This window comes from Artemia sp. Qi Xiang Cuo, chromosome 12 (genome assembly GCF_049724085.1).
Source record: "Artemia sp. Qi Xiang Cuo chromosome 12, ASM4972408v1, whole genome shotgun sequence".
Lineage (NCBI taxonomy): Eukaryota > Metazoa > Arthropoda > Branchiopoda > Anostraca > Artemiidae > Artemia > Artemia sp. Qi Xiang Cuo.
The window spans coordinates 19,328,683-19,347,549 of NC_142805.1; the positions used below are offsets into that span (position 1 = coordinate 19,328,683).

General features: G+C 37.1%; 1 protein-coding gene across 1 annotated transcript in view; it reads left to right on the forward strand.

Moving 5' to 3' along the window:
- Positions 1-905: 905 nt before the first annotated feature.
- The window catches only part of LOC148945869 (two pore calcium channel protein 1-like), a 175,617-nt gene continuing 157,655 nt past the window's right edge, over positions 906-18,867 (forward strand). Inside the window, exons 1-2 of the mRNA XM_089097826.1 lie at positions 906-962; positions 16,682-16,824. Of these exons, the coding sequence (XP_088953952.1) occupies positions 16,743-16,824 (82 nt within the window). The 5' untranslated portion in view covers positions 906-962; positions 16,682-16,742. The remainder of the gene's footprint in view (positions 963-16,681; positions 16,825-18,867) is intronic.

Below are 18,867 nucleotides of genomic sequence, written 5' to 3' on the forward strand. Positions count from 1 at the left end.
TATAGTTGTATTAATAACGGCCGGTCTAATTTCTCATCTTTGACTTGGTCTTTCTTGTCGTTCTAATTTATATTTTGAAAGCTACGAAACATTTTGTTCTCATAACTAAGTTTGATAAAAATCCTATTTATTATTTATCTTTATCAAATGCGCTCTTAACTTCCACGTTTTTGTATAACTTGTCTATATTACACGATGATTATATTGAGTATTTGTTTCTTTTTTTAGTTTTCTAATCACAATTTCTATTGCTTGTAGGGTGTAAATCACCATGTTAGCCTGAAAGTAATATAAAATACCACTTTAGATATTGACAAGGATTTTTTTTTGTTAGACCTTCTTTCATTCCCTTTTTTATTTAATTCTCTGACATACCAGAGAACTAAGAAAAATATCTTTCTCGTCAACCCAGAGACTGAGAACAGAAAATTTTGACCACAAAAGTGCATATAATCATTCGAAAATGCTTCACAGTTCCAGATTTCGGAACATTGAGCCGAAATCTGTTAATGAAGACTGAATCCTACCAATACTGAGTTCTAGTATTCTGAAAAGCAAAATTCACACTTTCTGGTAACATCGTCTCTGAATTTTTTTTTTTTTGCACTCATCCCTGCAAGATCTAATTTACCCTGGATTTCGAACTCCACCCAAAAAATAGATTCCCTTTGTGCGCATTCTTAAGTCAGGCACCTGGCATTACTGATATGGAATAATATCTGTTCGTTTTGACGTTACTCTTTAATTTAAATTGAAAATTTTTTATTTCTTATATTTAATCTCTACTAGAAACGTAAACTATGAGTAAGAGGTGGACTAGTGTACAAGGTAGACTATTATATTTTTCGTAATTTCAGCTCCTCAAAGAATAGATGGCGTTTCATTAACTTAAACACAATATTTTTAAAAATCCAAAACCGTGAATCTGTAGATTATTTCCTTATTATGAATCCTTGAACTCAGTAAGTTGAAATTCTTATTTAGACTTAGAATTCATTTTCAGCCATTTCATTGGTCAATTATTTTATAAAAAAAAGATTGATAGGCGGCAGAATGCATGTCGGAAATGAATTTTACCCCCACCCCTATAGCCTATATACCAATTCAGGGTATATATTTGCACATTAGGGGGTGGTGGAAAATTTTATTTCTGATGTAAATTGGAGGTAAGTTTAAAATTCACCCCCACCCCCCTAATGTGCAAATATATACCCTGAATTGATATAGGGGTAAAATTAATTTCCGACAAAATGATTAGCCTAGGCTAGGGCCTATTATATTTGGAAAGGGCATAAAAAAAGGCATCAAGTGGTATATTCACTTTATTTGTAAGTCAATAATATGATTTGGTAAAAATTTACCTTTGCTTATTATAAAGTAAGAAAAAATAGGCTATAGGCCTATTTACAGAGAAACCAGGGTGATTGGCTGGAAAAAGGGTGATTAGAACAATTGGGGGTAAAATTCTACTTTAGTTACTTTTACCTATCTTGGAAAGGGGTGAGGTTAGGAAAATGAGACTTTCAGAGATGGGTCTACAGGCTAAAATATGTCCTGGGAAGGTATTTTGAAGTAATTATCACCTCCCCTTCTCCCTCTAGAGGGTCCTGAAATTTGCCTATATAACAGGTCTATACCTATTGTAATTTTGATAGAACAACATTTTACCATAATTTTCAGTTATCTGTTTCCTTTTGTATGGCTTTAGTTCTGAAAAATGTAGTTCCAGCTGTTTGAGTAGAATTTTAAGCCATATCAATGTTAATTTTTAAAATTTAGTAAATGTATTTGAATATCTTTAAAACTCTATAAATCAGGATTGAGCAAAGTTGTGAGGCTGAAAACAATTTTTTTGGACTTCATTTTAAGCACAAGATCTATTTTACAAGTTTTCATTTTTATGACACACAGATTTTTAAAGGTCATCAAAGGCCGGGGCCCACTAGGGAGAGAAGTGGAGGTAGGAGCTTCAAAATGCATTCCTAAGACACACTTTAGCCTGTGGACCCATCCCTGAAAGTTTCATTTTCCTAATCAAACTCCTTTCCAGGACAACCAAAAGCAGCTCAAGTCGAATTTTACCCAATTGGGCCCAATTGGGTCCCATATTTCAAAGAGACCCATGCCATTATAAAAATGAAAAATTGATTTTCAAATTGTGAAATGTTCTTAACAATTTCAGTAAGCATTGCTTCTAGAGAGTGATCATTTTCAAGGCTATAGGCTAACCAATATAAAAACTATGTGATTGCAGCAATAAATCAGAATAGACTAAATATTTTAGCAATCATGTTGACTAAAATTGAAGACACAAGGAAAATAGATTTTAAAACTATTTTAGAAGAATTTACAGAACAAACATTTAGAAACATGCAAGTTCATGTGCTCTTATTTGGTGATGTAAATGTAAATTTTGATAGGCATGTTCAGCAGTTTCATAACATCTAGGGGACACAAACATAAATTAACATTAGCACAAAATGGGTACAAAAAAGAACAAAAGAGGACAAAACCATAAACTCAAAATGAACAAACTAGACCATCATATGAGACAAGATCAAGAAAACAGTAAATATTTACCAAATCATTATTGAGTTTCAAATAAAGTGAATATACCATTTGATGCGTTTTTTATGCTGATGACAAATGTAATAATCATTTCTATCAGAAATGAATTTTAGCCCCCCCCCTATATATGTCAATTCAGGATATATATTTGCACATATAGGGGTACGGGTTAGGTTAGGGGGGGGAGCTGAACTTCATTTCTGATAGAAATGGTTATTATATTTGTAATCAGCATAAAAAGGCATCAAATGGTGTATTCACTTTATTCCTAACTCAATAATATGATTTGGTAAATATTTACCAAGAAAACAACCTGAGATGTGCAAATGTACAATGGGGGATATTGAGCCACTTAGACTATCAAAATTAACAAGACCAATCCAAGCAACAAAGGCAAAAGGTACTGGAAAAATGTCTCAATCACTGGTAAGCAAAAATAAAGGTCAAAGAGAATATTATAAATTTAGCAGCACACCCATCACAGACCTTTGAAGATGATTTTGAACCATGTTTGTGTAGCCAAATGTACTTTTTAGACCCCAATGGAGATGTTAAAGAATGCCTTTCATATCTTTTAAATTATTCAAGCAGTCATAACCCAACACATCTGTAAAAAGAAATATTGTGAGACACAAACATGAAAATGCAATATATATATATATATATATATATATATATATATATATATATATATATATATATATATATATATATATATATATATACAATCTTTATTAATTCAAATATATGCTTGATTTGAATTTTGCTTAAAAATTTAATATATAGAGAGGGGCCCCCAAAAAATTCCAATCAGGCCCTGCATCTAGTCAATCCAGTCCTGATGCTACCTCTAGAATCAAAATTTCATCCTGAATCATTTTCAGTTTTAAGCCTTTACAAACCCTCAAAAATTATACATTTTTCTCTTATTTTACATTCAGCTTATATACCTTTTTTTTAGCATCAATGTTGTTAAAAATGGTTTACCTCTAAATTGAATCAACAGTGACAAAATTAAGAAGCAATAGCTGCTTAGGAAATATATAATATTGGCTATATATTTGGGTAAGGTCAGAAAGGATAGGTTAGGTTAAGTTAGGTTGAAATTGAATTTCAATAGAAATCAATGTCATATTTGGATTCAGGATAAAATTCTGGTTCTAGAGGTAAGTTTTTTTCTTACTTATCTGAATTATCTGCTAATTTACATATTTACCATGTTTTATTTCCAAAGTCTATTGAAAAACAAAAACTTAACCATTTTTGATGCATATCTCTTTTTTTGCACCATTTGCCACTTCTTCTTTATCCTATAAAATCTATGAGGTATGATATTTCTTCAGATGTGAGGTCAATAATAATTTTTCCCTATTTTTACAAATAATGTACTGTCTTTACAACATTTTGCCAGTGTAGTGAGGCAGCAAGATTAATCCATAAAAACTCCACTGTAGTAACTATCCCAGACCTGTTCTGTAATAATTATTAACTTCTTTGTCAAATAACTTTTTTAAATTTGAATGCTGATAGATTTTGACTATTTGTCTTTTTCAGTTTGAATCCCCAAAGATTTTACTACTTCATATTCTGACATTTTTTTTTCAAGAATTTTTTTTCTGACATTTTTTTCTTTAATATGAGGAATCAGTAGCAGCTGTAACAGAATATAAACCCAATAAATTCTTGAGGTACACATCATCTGGTAACCCTGATATGCATTCTGTTACTTAACTTCTACTAGATGGCACAAAAATCTGTGACCCAAGAGAGATTATGCAGTTTTGTTGCATCCTCTCACTCTAAGTTTCCAAAAGCCCCTTAGTACTAAATATATTCTGTAAGATTAGAAAGATGCTTGCATCATGCCTGTACACAAAGGGGGCAATAGAAATGAAGCTAAAAATTATCAACCAATTAGTCTTACATCAGCAATTGGGAAACTACTTGAAGGTATAGTCAATTCATCCATTATGGTTCATTTAAACACTAATAGTCTGCTATCACCTATTCAACATGGCTTTTGTCCCAAATTATCAGTTGACACTAACCTCATTGACATATAAAAACATGTCTCAAAACTTATGGATGAGGGATCTCCTGTTGACATGTTATTACTTTATCAAAGCTCAAAGCATTTGATAAAGTTTGCCATAGGAGACTAAACTCTGTGCAATGAGCATCCATGATGATGTTTTCAACTGAATGATGTAATTTCTTACCAATAGAAAGCAGGTGGTAAGGGTATTTGGAGGCAACAGATCAATCTTCTTCTTGGAATCAGCAGATGTAAAAAGTGGAGTACCCCAAGGAACAGTTTTGGGTCTAACTTTATTTAATATTTTCATCAACAATGTACCTTCAATCATAGAGAATATAATTTTCTTGTATGCAGATGATTCGAAAATAATTGGCCTTGTCCATGACCCTCAAAGTGCCATAGCAATCCAGGCTGATCTTGATGCATTGTCAAAGTGGGCAGAATCCTGGCAGCTTGAACTTAATATGCGGAGTCATTCATTTTGGAGCAAATAGCAATAACCCTCTGTGCCAGTATTTTATGGAATTCAGCAATGGCTCAAAACACCACTCGTATGTAGTTATGGTGAAAAAGATCTGGGATTCTTGGTTGATGATAAGATCAAGTTTAATTTTCATGCACAGTGTATAGTAGCCAGTGCCAACCCAACTTTTGGTTTAATAAAAAGAACATTCTGCAGTATATCTCCAGTTGTGATCACCAAGCTTGTAAATGGCCTGATCAGACCGAAATTGGAATTTGGGATGTGTGTTGCTACTCCAGTAAATAAGGGTGATATATCAATTCTAGAATCAGTGTAACAACATGCAGCTACATGCATTAAGGAATTCAACATCTTACATATCCAACCTAATAACATAAGCTTAAACTATCATCTCTGACATATAGACATAGGCAAGGAGATGAAATAACAACAAACAAGTTAGTACATGACTAGAGTGTGATCCCCAACGTGTTCTGGATAGTCAGTCCACCAAGTACTAGAGGCCACCCCTTGAAGCTTTATTGAAAACATGCTAACAGCAGGCTGCAAAACATATCCTTTTCTGACCTTATAGTCAGCCAATGGAAATCCCTTAGCAAGAATGCTATTATATTGCCCTTTGTTGAAGCCTTCAAGTCTGCAGTTGGCAGAGACTGGTGCTAGAAACCTTGGCTGACATTGTGTATCCCTTGCCTCTTTTTGTCCTCTACATTTTGCATTAGTATTGTCAGTATTGTATATGATTAACTTTTCCAATAAAATATTTTAAGTTCTTTGCTATAATTATGCAGAAAGAAACAATTGATTCTGATAGTTGGTTCTCCAAAGAGTTCAATTTCATCAGTTTCAGCTGCATACCATCAGTTTTCAAGAAATAATAAATAAGAATGAGAAACAAATTTTTAGTATCTTAATTACTTGCATTGGTCAAAATTCTGTAAAATTTGATTTTCTTAAGTTATTGCAAAGTCTTTTGCACAGAATGTGGTGCCAGTATACTATGCATGACAAACCAGTGACATGTCCCAGTGTAACAGGATGTATGGCAACCCTACCCTAAGCCCACTGCAGGCCTGGATTCAGTTACTAAATTTAGGCCCATATTAAGTAATTTAGATCTTAATTAAGCAGTTTAGCCTAAACCCCATAATCTTGACCAATTCAGTCACTTATAGAACTAGCATGGAAATTCTAGTTTTTTTTTTACTATCTTAGAAAGTAGTTGAAATAGGCGAATAAAATGCTCATAAATGTACCCAGATTCTTAATGATCTCTTAGGAAGATGGGAAGAAATTACCTTTGCTTCTTATTCCCCCAGAGGGCACTGCCCTTTGATGACCTTTAATGTTCTGTGTTATAAAAGTGAAACCCTGCAAAATATACCTTCTTCTCAAATGAGGCAAAAGAATAGTATTTTGAGCCTCATACCTTTGCTCAATCTCAATTTATAAGGTTTTATAGATCTGTGAATCTATTTCTTAAACTTAGGAAAACACTCTTGGTATAGCTTAAAATTCAACTGAAAAAACAGGGATTGCCTTTTCAATAACCAAAGCCAACAAAAAAGAGATTGAAAAGATGAAATTAAGGTGAAATGTTTTTGTCAGAATTCAAACAGGTTTAGACTTGTCATTTATGCAATCTTGTAAGCCATAGAAACAACAAAAATATAGACATAACAGCCAGGGTCGTTACTAGCCAAAATGCTGGGGGGTGGGGGGGGGGCAAGAGATTTTACCAACTGGCTGATCATTTTTACTGACTGTTTTTGTCAAAAATTAGCATAATGTCTGTTTCAAATACATTACATAAAATCACTGCACGAGTCGGTAAAACCGCTGCATTTACCAACCAAGATTCAAATTTTGGTGCATATCATATCACTATTTTAATGCTATTTATTTAACCAAATGGAAAATTGTGGCACCATCTGTAAAATCACAGCACGAGTTGGTAAAACTGCTGTGTTTACCAGCCAAGTCTGAAATTTCTGTAGATGAGAGTTCAATATTTATTGAACCTAACAAATAATTTGAGCGGCATCAGAAAAATTGTGGCGCTTCTTGCTAAAATTTTACTGACTTCTTTTTGTTTTTACCGAGTGACCAAAAACATGGAGGGGGGGCGTCCCCCTATACGTGACGGCCCTGATAGCAGCTTGGCAATACTTCCTAGGGTGCATGTTGAGATTATAGCTTCAACATGACCTAACATGGTCATTAACTTGGAAATAGAGTAGACTGCATAAAACCAGCAAGTCTGGAAAATCCTCCCAAGTTCTAAGACTTTTTGCCCACTATTAGGATGAGAACCCACAAATTCATCATGTTGAGCGTTGCTGCATGATACAAGTAGGCCTATGAAAAAGTCTTAGTATCACAGAAAAAATTTCAATTTTTTTTTATGTCATTTAGGCAGTCAGTCAAAACTATATTTAATTTGTTGGTGTGACAGTGCATATAAACTGCATAAGGCACCTTCTCCTTAAGCTTGGTGGAACTACATTAAATTTCCCACTCATAACAGATGTGCTGTTATAACAATTGACAATACACAGCACCATATTAACACCAAGATTTTCAAGAAAATCAAAATGGATAAGCTCTTGACATGTAATTTTTGAATGTAATAGCAGCCAATTGGTTGCTTAGCTACTTTTCTATTGGATATGTATCTGAGTAGGATTACTATTTGTTCATTTCTAGAAATTTCTTTATTCTTGTTGACAAAAATTGTGAAGTAATTAGCTAATTTTACTTCTGAAATACTATCTTGGCACAAGACATTTTGTATCACTAGAACTGCATCATTTTGGTTCTTATGACTGTAATAGTGACCATATTGACACTATAACTTGGATTTTAGCTTTATTCACCTTTAGATATTTCCTTCATCAGTCCAACAGAATTACCCATTCACAGATTTTGCGCATGTTTCTGATTTGTCATTACTCCTAAAACAAGACCCTGACGGTCAAGAAAGCAAATAGCACAAAAATGTACTTCATGTGATCTCTATTTTCTTGAACCTATTGAGATCTGGATTTGATAAAGGCACTTGCTATAATCAATCAATCAATCATTTTATTAATGCTAAAACACTATTACAAACGTAAAAAAGTCATTCGGCCCAAGAAACTAGGCTTGTTGTGGGCCATACAACATAATAATAAAGCACTAAAAGAACTATAAATATTACCCTAAATCAAACAATACATATGAAATAAAGATGAAAGAGAATAAACACTAGCATACAGTAAAAACAAATGCAAATTATTATAATAATACCGATAAATAAAAACCAAAAAGTAGAGAAACAGGAAAGACAGGAGTTATCAGTTGGGAAAGAAACCAAAAAGGAGAAACACTAGGAAAAGAGAAAAAAGGGAAAATAAACAAAGGAGAGAGAGAAATTACTAAATTAGAAAGGCCTGACGATAAACTGCCTTTGCAGACAGAAATAGCAGGACATCTGGAGGGATGGAATTCCATAATAGAATTGATTTATAAACAGGAGACCTCTGGGCTGCTGTAGATGAATGTTTGGGTAATATAAGTCTACAAGAGGAACTACGTAAAAAAGTAGAGTACCTACCTGAACCTGTCCGTGAAAAAAACTGCTGCAGAGGCAGTGAAAGTGTACCCAGAAAAGCAGAATGCGCTACATAAAGATTACTTTTACCCACAATACGATCCAGGGGAGCTATTCCAGTAGCATTATACAGATCAGAGGAAGGGTAAAGCCGAGGGAGAAGAAAATTAGCCTTCACTGCCCTATTTTGGGCTCTTTGAAGTGAGCAGAGAAGAGATGTATTAGTATTACCCCAGACAGAGCAAGATCATTAATGTAAATTAAAATCAAAAGTGGTCCAAGCACAGAGCCCTGTGGGACACCCTTCAATACAGGCAAAGCAGTGGAAGAAGTACCATTAACCAAAACATACTGAGATCTTCCTGACAGATAAGAACTTAACCATTCTAGTGGGACTCTATGTACTCCAAATAAAGATAGTTTAGACAAAAGAACAGAGTGGTCAACCATATCAAAGGCCTTTGAAAAGTCAAGAAATAGACCCAAAACACATAAGCCCTTGTCCAGATTAACACGCACAAACTCTGTTGCATCTGAAAATGCATACGAGGTAGAGAAATCGGGACGAAAACCATACTGATGGTTAGTTATGAAAGAATTTCCTGCAGTCATATTAGTACTAAATACAAATGAAGAGAGTATATGATGCACTACCCTTTCAACAACCTTAGAGATGACAGGAAGAAGAGAAATTGGTCTACAGTTTGACATTAGAGATGAATCACCTTTTTTATGCAAAGGTAAAATATTACCTTTATAGATCTATAGATCTTGAAGTATCAGTATTGAAGTATCTTGATCAACTGAAAGATACAATATCTTGATACCTGAAAGAGGTTCTTGACTGCTAATGCTTCTCTAACCTAGTTATTCTCAGATTCTTGGACTACAGCTTCTTTATTTTTCTTTTGCATTTACGCTGAAAATATAATATATATATATATATATATATATATATATATATATATATATATATATATATATATATATATATATATCCAAGTTCGTTTTACCTTTTTGTTTTTATTTTGTTATAAAAAAATCCACAAGAAAAATCAAAACAAACTGACTAGTCAATGCTTAGTTTTTGACTGAACTCTCCTCAGAGATTCCATTTCTAATCAAGAATATGGTAAAAACAGCAACAGGGAACTGTTTTAGATATTTTAAAACAAGGTTTTACAAGAGTGGGACAGACAGGATATTTAAAAACAAGTTTATCACCAAAAGTAACAGTGATTATTATTAACTACGAAAGAACAAAAGCCCAGGGTTGACAAATACAAAGGGTCGGTCCTGCTGTTTACTATAGCACGTAGCTAAACAAGAAAAAAAAATATAAAATAGAAACAAGAAGGCAATTGTCAAAATTTAGGTGGGAGGTGCAGCCCCTCCCCCCTGTTGGCGCTAGTGGTCAAAATATTGAATTATAAGTAGCCTAATATTATTTTCAAACTTTACAGCACAGCAAGTTATGCTGCTTCTCATGTTTGAGCTTATGTTTGTTTTGGGTTTTATTTCTTTGTTGATAGTGTTTGCTTGAAGAATTTTTTCAATTTTGTTTTGGGTCATCTTTAGTTTAATGTAGCCATGGGTGCCCATAAGCTTAATTTTAGAGGGGGCTCACCTGGTCTAATTGGCACTTCCAATGTTGTATATAGATCTTTGCGTCGCGCTGGTGCATGCATCGAACGCCGTCAACGAGAGGCCCGGTCGACCGCCGCCGAAGTGTCGTAAAACCGCTGGTGCGCTTCAGCCGGCCGAGGTGGCGGAGTTCCGCTGACTTTGAATTAATTTAAGCCAATTCTTTATTGCGTCAACCACAATGTTGGAGCTTTTCTTTTCTTGTGTGATTCTTAGCTTGAGTATAATCTTCGAAAATAGGCTACTGCCCAATCTTGAAGAAAAGATCTTAAAATTGAAGTATTTCAATCATGGACAGATTCAGTCACTGACATTTGTTGTGGAAAAGAGTAATCATATTTAAATAGGCTTGGCTATAAGATCGTAGTCAGCCAATTCCAACTATCTGCATCTGATCCAAGATTAAGAACCTGCTGTCCTTGTTTAGAGAAGATACATTTTAGTCAAAACATTTGTCCAAGATCACACGCTGTCCAGGTACTGGGGGTTTTTATCCTAAATCCTCTTTCATGTAGTAGATATGATCTGGCTGTTTTAGCCACTTTCACACATTACCTGTCTCACCACTCAGTCGTCACACTAACCTCTGCAGTAGGTTCTACCAAATCAAAAGTAAGTTCACATTCCTTTTCACTATCTTACCCAAGAGAACTGTCTGACAGTCACTGTCTGAACCTTTTCAGTTTCATTTTCACCCTCAATACTGTCCTCTCCCCAAATTTCTTCACGATCTGCTGCTTTATTTTTCTTGCTTTTGTTGCTTCAATTTTTGTCTTCCTTGCAGCAACTTCAATTTTGGCTTTCACTGATATATCAGTGATCACTTTTGTTCTGCTCTTCTTTCTCCCTTGAAGCTTTTGTTTGCTTGGTGGTGCTGGGATGTGATTGTACTTGTTCAAATGTGACTATCCTATTTCACAGTGGCTGCAAAATGGCAAGGCTAACTGAAAGTATTGGGTGAGAGGATGAAAGTACAGGTAGGGATGTGGCTGGAGTTAGAACCTCTGATGAGCTTGGCAATTTGCCACCAGCTTCATGGGCTAGAAAAAGATTGGGTTGGTCTGTATTTAAGAGCACAGATCTTCATTACCAAAACAATCTTGATTAAAAGGGGATATACTTTCTAAATCCCTTCTGGATTTTTGATGGTATGAAAGCTTAGAGGAAAGATATTCCTACCAACCCAGCTGTGATGCAAATGGTGACAGTTCTTTTTGATGGCGACAGTTGTTCAATAAAAAAAAATACTTTTTTTTTTTTTTTAATTCCAATATTAACGGCGCCAGGTACTCCAAAGTATCTGATATGCCGCTATTCATTTACCTCTTTCAATGGCCTCGAGGTCTTAAATGTCTATTCAACCTTCTTTTGAAGGTGTCAACAGAGGGATTTGCAGGGATAATATCCCCAGGAAGATCGTTCCAGATAGAAGTGCAACGCCAGAGGAAGCTGTTCCTCGAGTACTCAGTTTTCGGCGTATCATCCTTTAGATAATTGGACCGAGCTGTGTGCCTTCGTGTCTGCCTTGTCGGCTGGACAAAGGGGGGCACAATTCGAGAGAGATCGTCTGAGGGAAGTGAACTCATGTACTTGTAGAAAACAGCCATCGACGCTACATCAAACCTTTCATTTAGAGGCTGGAGCGATTCTTGTGTACAGGCGCAGCCCGCCCTATTAGCCCTATTCTGGATCTTCTGAAGTGGTGCCAACAGCGTTTTCGGAGCACCAGAATATAGCGGGCATCCATATTCAGCTATGGGTCTAATGCAAGACTTGTAGAGTCGGATGATCGAGCTTGATGGACGAAGGTTTTTACAGCGAAGAGTAACTCCCAATTTTCTTGCGCAGGAGGTTCTCACCCGATCAAGGTGGTTGTTCCAAGAGAGATCGGTGGAGAAATGAATCCCCAGTAGACGAAGCTCGTCGACTCTCTTTATAGCTTCATTTTTGAAGATGAAACTTGGGTGTTCACATGGTACCTTTGATCGGGTAATTAGAAGCTCCTTTGTTTTCGATGCATTGAAGTTGATCATCCATGCATCAGACCACTTTTCAATTTTTAAAAGATCCATCTGTAGGGAAAGGGAGGCTTGTGTTGGGTCTTCGTGTTTAGGGACGGCTGAGTGTGTCGTAGTATCATCGGCAAAGTGATGCAGAGGGTTTGCGAGGTTGTCTCACATGTCGTTTATGTAGTTAAGGAAGAGCGTAGGTCCCAAGAAACTGCCCTGGGGTACCCCTGCTTTCACTGAACACTCGTTGGAAATAAACCCGTCAAGAACAACCCGGAGTGAACGATCGGAAAGAAAGCTCTCAATCACTTTTAACAGACATCCATGAACACCATACACATAAAGTTTCTTTAGCAGGCCACGGTGCCATACTCTGTCAAAAGCTTTCGCAATGTCGAAGGATAATAGCCTGATGTCGTATCCCGTTGCCAGTAGTTCTATCCACTCCTGATACTGGGCCACTAGGCAGTCTAATGTTGAGCGTTTCCGGCGGAATCCATATTGGCGATCGCCTAGAAGGTCATTTGATTCCAGGTACTGATGAAGTGTTTTATTGGAGACGCTCTCGTAGACTTTGCCAACACAGGAGAGAAGGCTAATAGGCATGTAGGAGCCCACGCTCGTTGGATCGCCTTCTGGCTTTAGAGTAGGTATAACATGGGGGGACTTCCATGTTCGTGGGAAGGTTCCGGAGTAAAAGCTCAGCCGGAAAAGCAATGACAAGGGTCCAGCTAGTTCGGCACTGCAGGACTTGAGGACAACATTTGGTATGTTGTCAGGACCCGTGGCTTTGGTCACATCTAGATGCTGCAGCATGCGAAGGATCTTGGGAGCAGAAAAACTCACTCATTCCAGGACAGTGTCGGTTCGGTCGGAGAATTTTGGCACTTCTCTACCGTCATCGTCTAGATTCGAGAATTCGGCAAAAGCCTTAGCAAGAGCTTCAGCCTTTGCCTGTGGATCTTGTACCACTGTCCCGTTACTCTGGAGAGAAGGAATTGCGGTCCCCTTGGACAACGGTAAAGCTTCCTTGACAATTTTCCACCAACTCTTTGCTGAAGAAAGTTGAAGCTTGGTGGTGAATTTCTCCTTATACTGAACCCGGGACTGCCGAATTGCTCGAACTGCATCTTTGCGCGGATTTATGAATGCAATTCTGTCCTCTTCGCTCTTCGAAAGTAGCCATCGCTTGTGTGCCTTTTGCTTTGCTCGGATTGTCTTCTTACACTGGGCGTTGAACCAAGGTTTGTCCTTACTGGACACCTGGATCCGCTTTGAAGGGATATGCTTTTTGACAGAGTCAACTATGGCCTGCTGGTACTTATCTGCAGCTTTCTCTGGGCCTTCCAGGAGGAAGGCTCTCCACTGCTGAGAAAAAAGAGTGTTTGTCAAACCGTCCCAATCACCTCTTTTGTATAGCTAGATTGTTCGTTCATGCTTTACTGGAGGCGGAATACGTAGGTTTCCACGTGCAACGACGACAACGTGGTCACTGGTGAAAGCATGAGCGTCTACCTTAAAGGAGTCAGGGTGATCTGTAAGGAAGAGGTCAAGTAGAGATGGTCCGTTTGGGCCGTGATACGTGTTGAAATCGACAAGTTGGCTCAGCCTGTAAGAGAGAGATAGATCATACAAGTCTGACCCTTCCCTATCATTATTTTTGTTGCAAAGCCACACGCTATGATGGACGTTGAAGTCTCCATGAAGGATAATGGCAGACTTAGTGTACGTGCCCCGAATATATTCAAGGGAGGTTTCAAGGTAGCTGGTAATCTGGTAAGTTGGAGGGTTGTACACGGTACCGACAATCACGGATTTATTTGGGAGGGTCACCCTGACCCACAGAGCTTCTTCGCCAGCTGAATCTGGTATGTTCAGGCATGAATAAGATATATGGCTCTGTATATAAACAGCGACACCTCATCCTCCGTATTTAGCGCCGTTAGTACGCTCTCGATCCCGCCTGAGGAGCTTGTATCCCTGTATGGCAACCTCACTGCTCTGAATTTCTTGGTTTAGATTGGTCTCAGTGATGCACATGATAGATGGCTTGATCGAGTTCACTAAATGTAGGAACTGGTCAAACTTAGATCTGAGACCTCGTACATTGCAGTGGGCTACCGTAAACAGGTCCGTTTGGATGGTCGGTGGACGTGCTACAGGTCGTCGTCGAAATGGCTGTTTGGTCCGAGGCTTTTTGTTGTTAATCATAACCAGGTAAAAGAAGCTTTGCCGGGTGGCTAGCCCAACAAAGCCCATAAATCCATTGCCATGCATCATTAGACGGGGAGCGGTGCCACCTGCCACGCCCCTCATTACCGGATGTTCAACATGGAGGTGGTACCCCATAATGGGTTAGGATTCGGCACAAGTGCCTCCCACCATGGAATAATTTTGATAATTAATTCTTTTAGGAATACATAGCTGTTAGATATGTCAACTATTATGCAAGAGTTCTGAAATGCCACATCCATTTCGTTTATACAAGATTTCTGCTTCTCTTGATGAATAACAAAGAAGACCAATGTCCAGCCAGCGACTCGCGAAGTTTCCAATTTGTAAATAGGCCCAAATCTGATGCAAATTCAAGCTGGGATTTGAGAAAGACTGATCAAAACATAAATGTTTGCATTCAACAATGATCGCGCCAGCGGCGCGCCGCTGCTGCTATTTTTTTTACCCCGCCGCCACCGACCTCCCTTATCGGCGCGGCGCTGGGGTCTAGTTGCATAATATAAACCACAAAACAAAAAACTAAAAGTATACGGCAGCGTGATTCAGCCAGGGGATGGGGGCTGGCCCCCCTCCCCCCTTATGAGTGCCCATGAATTTAGCTCTTTACTTTCCTTTAAAAAAATTGTTTGTGGCAAATATTTTTAAAGTTAATAAAGAGAAAAATCAAGCAATTGCCATATCCATTATTCATATAAGGAATAATTTCGACCTTTATTGGTTATGTTTTGCCATGTTTAGCAATTTTGATGCATTGCAAATTGGAACTTTTTTAGCGTACTTTATAGAAGCGTACTGTTGACAAATACAAAGACGTTTGACATGCGATATTGATGCAATTGAATGTGTAAGAAAAAAGGGAAAAGCATTTCTAGAATAAGAAACAATTAAGTAGTGTATTATTAATTTTTGAATAGTGCCAGCCAGAAATAGATGATTGTACCTTAGTATTTAATGATCTCTAAATAAAATAATGACTCGTTGAAATCATCCCCCCCTCTGAATGTCCCTAATACAGCCCTACACAACTCCAGGTCTGTACTTAGCTTATTCTAGCCAGATCCGGACTTAAACTTGTTTTTGCACTAAGTCAGGACCTAGCATGTTTTTCTCTGCATTATCAAAGTTCTACTGCATAGTCATAATTTGTTTATGCGCCTAGTCAGTCTCTAGTTTGGTGCACCAAACCTACACTTAGCTTATTTGGCACCAAGTCAGGACATGGCTTGTTTTTGCACTGATTGTACTCAGATTGGCCTTAGCTCACTCTTGCATGAGTTAAAGACTTGTCTAGTTTTTAAAGCCGGTCATTACTTAGCTTAGTTTTATGAGAATTCAGTCTGTTGCTTGAACTTGCCTTTTTTTTTTACCAAGTCAGGACACCGCTTTTTCTTAAATTAAATCAGGATTTAGCTTATTTTTGTACCAAGTCAAGATTTGGCCTATTTTACACCAGTCCAAGACTTATCTTTTTGACAGCACATTTTCGGTACTTATGTGTCATGTAAATACACACTCCAGAACTTGTATCGCGAATATGAGACAATACCCGGTTCTCACGGTGTTTATACCAGACGATTAGCTTCGGCTCGGTGGGAAACTACATTATAGCTATATTTTAATTAAATATTTAGTGGATATTTTGGTTGGGTTAGGTTAGTTTAGGTTACTATTTAATATAAGGTGCTCTGTGTGGCCCCCTTTCCATAATTATCTGTTGTAGTTTTCATAATTTTGCTACTAAAGTATTGTATTTTCATCATATTCTGTTTTATTTCATTAGCACTCACCAAACTTTACTTCTCGAGCGTGTATTATATAACACATAAGTACCACATTTTCCGTAAATATATGTAATGAGGAAATAGGGAGATCCCCCAACCTTGGTGCAGAGAAGCTCCTCAAGGAAATTCAGGCCTCAAAAAGTATATTTTAGGGCATCATATCCTTTCTCCTGGGAATATTCCTCTTATTTCTCCTATTTTGACACCAATATCCACCAAAAAAGCGCTTTTTTCACGCCAGCCGTTACCAACATGTCTTTCTTTGGTTCAAATTCAAAGTGGCAAGAAATACTAGACTTTCATGTAGCTGATAATAACCATTTATTGCAGACGTATTATAGAAGATTGAGCTCCGGATACAAAGAACTACTTTCTTTGGCTAATCAAGTAAATGGTTGGAGTAGATACTTTTAGAATGAATGTAACTTCAACAGATGTATCTCCATATGCTAGATTTGCTGAAGACACTATAGGTAAGTGACACTATGTGTTATTATCCTACCTTTAAACCTTGCTAAGTTTTCTAAATTGAATTATATAAAATGAATTAATCCTATGTTAAATTTACTAAATCAAATCTTATTCCAAATTTATTGAATTATGTTTACAGTCACTGTTGTTTGTAAATTTGTATACAAATCAATCTTTTTTGTGTGTGTGTGTTTCTGTCTGTGCGTTTGTATACATCCAGAGAGTACAGGAGAGGGTGATAAACACAGAAACTAGGCATTCACCAAGCATCAAACACAATATTTGGTTCCATATTTTGTATCATAAACAAGAAGAACAATAGAGAATGCTATTCACAAGACAGTCGAATTCTAATTTGAATGAATATTTCGGCCCTATATCCAAGGGCCGTCCTCGGCAAAATATAAATATATAAAAGAAAAGAGACTTACAATAACATACGGCCATTAAAACTAAAATGAAATTTTTAAAATAGTCTTAGCGTCCTTAACTCAGCAAATGTTCATTCAAATTAGAATTCCACTGTCTTGCGAAAAGAATTCCCTATTGTTCTTCTTTTTTTGATGTTTATGATGGAAAGCCAGTGTGGTCTTTGTCGCTATTTAATATTTTGTATCCCTCAATTCTGATGCCCATCATAAAATTTTACTGGATTTTTAAGAATCATAAACCAGTCGGCAAAAATATATAGAGGAGTCTCATTTCGTTTTGCCAATTCCTTTGTTATCCACCCCAAAAGGAATCCTAACCGTGTTTATTTTCTTTTGTTCTGTACTTTGTAAAACATTACAGTGATGAACTTCTCGAAAAGGCTGTTAAAAGTTTTTCAAATTTATTTTTATGTTAATTTCTTTTTGTTATGTATTATATTTTCTTGTCGTGTGACGTTTACTGTTAGTTATGTGCTTTTTGGGCAATAAAGAGTATCTATATGTTTATTATAATATATTGTCTATTCCTTAATCACTTAAAAGAGCATCTATTTAACATGATTAATGAATATTCCAGAAAGTTAGAAATATTATCTTCCACGAAATGCCAGAAAATAATCCTCATAGCCTAATGTATGACTAATCTGGAAATGTCAGCAAATCTCATAACATGAACTTCTAAAATACACTATCTTTTAAAGCCATTGTCAAGTGTTTGCTATTTGCCATTTGGACCTGCATAAAATAGAAAACGATAACTTAGGTCTGGATATTTCACAATGTTTTTGTTTAATATTGAGCAGAACAGAATATCTACCCCCTCTGAATCGAATCCCTATTTACTTAATACTTTGTATTAAAGTCTGCTACTATTGCAGTTACAGTCTATTACTATTACATTCTGTTATGTTCAGTCTGTTACTATTTTGCTGTTGTAGTCTGTTACTATTACAGTCTGTTAATACTTTTTATTTTGTTTTGTTACAATCTACATATCACTGCAACTAACAGTAAAATAGTTAGATAATATATTCTGAATTTGTACCAGTTTGTACTACTGAGAACTACTGAGAACTTCAGAGTTATCAGTGGGGCCTTTCCCAGGCCACTCAGCGCGTCCCCAGGTGGCGGATAGGGGAACGTCCTGTAGATATGCAGGGCACCTCCCAGTCGGGAGGCGCGGACCAAGGGAGGACCCGGTTTCTGGGGGTGTTGAACTATAGCTGGAGCACCCACGTCCGGGGGCCATAAATTCAGGCGGAGGAGGTGGAAGGCCCCTCTGATGTGCACTGGGCAGGGCCCATCGGCGTATGGATACGTCCCGCCAGTCACAAAACTTCTCCCAGCAATGGGAAAATTGCAGGTGATGCAGGACGCCAGAAGGGCGCATTATCGGTAGTAGATATCGCCGGCCCCTGCTAGGGATGGAGAGGAGTGGCTTACCGCCGTCCTGAAATTAGCCAAGAAAACTCTTCTCCTATAAAATATGAAGTACAAACGATCAAGAACGAGAACCAATACTACCGCATCCGGTGCAACCGACGAAGTTACCGCGTCAGAGGCAACCGACAAATTTACCGCGTCCGGGGCAACCGACGAAGTTACCACGTCCGG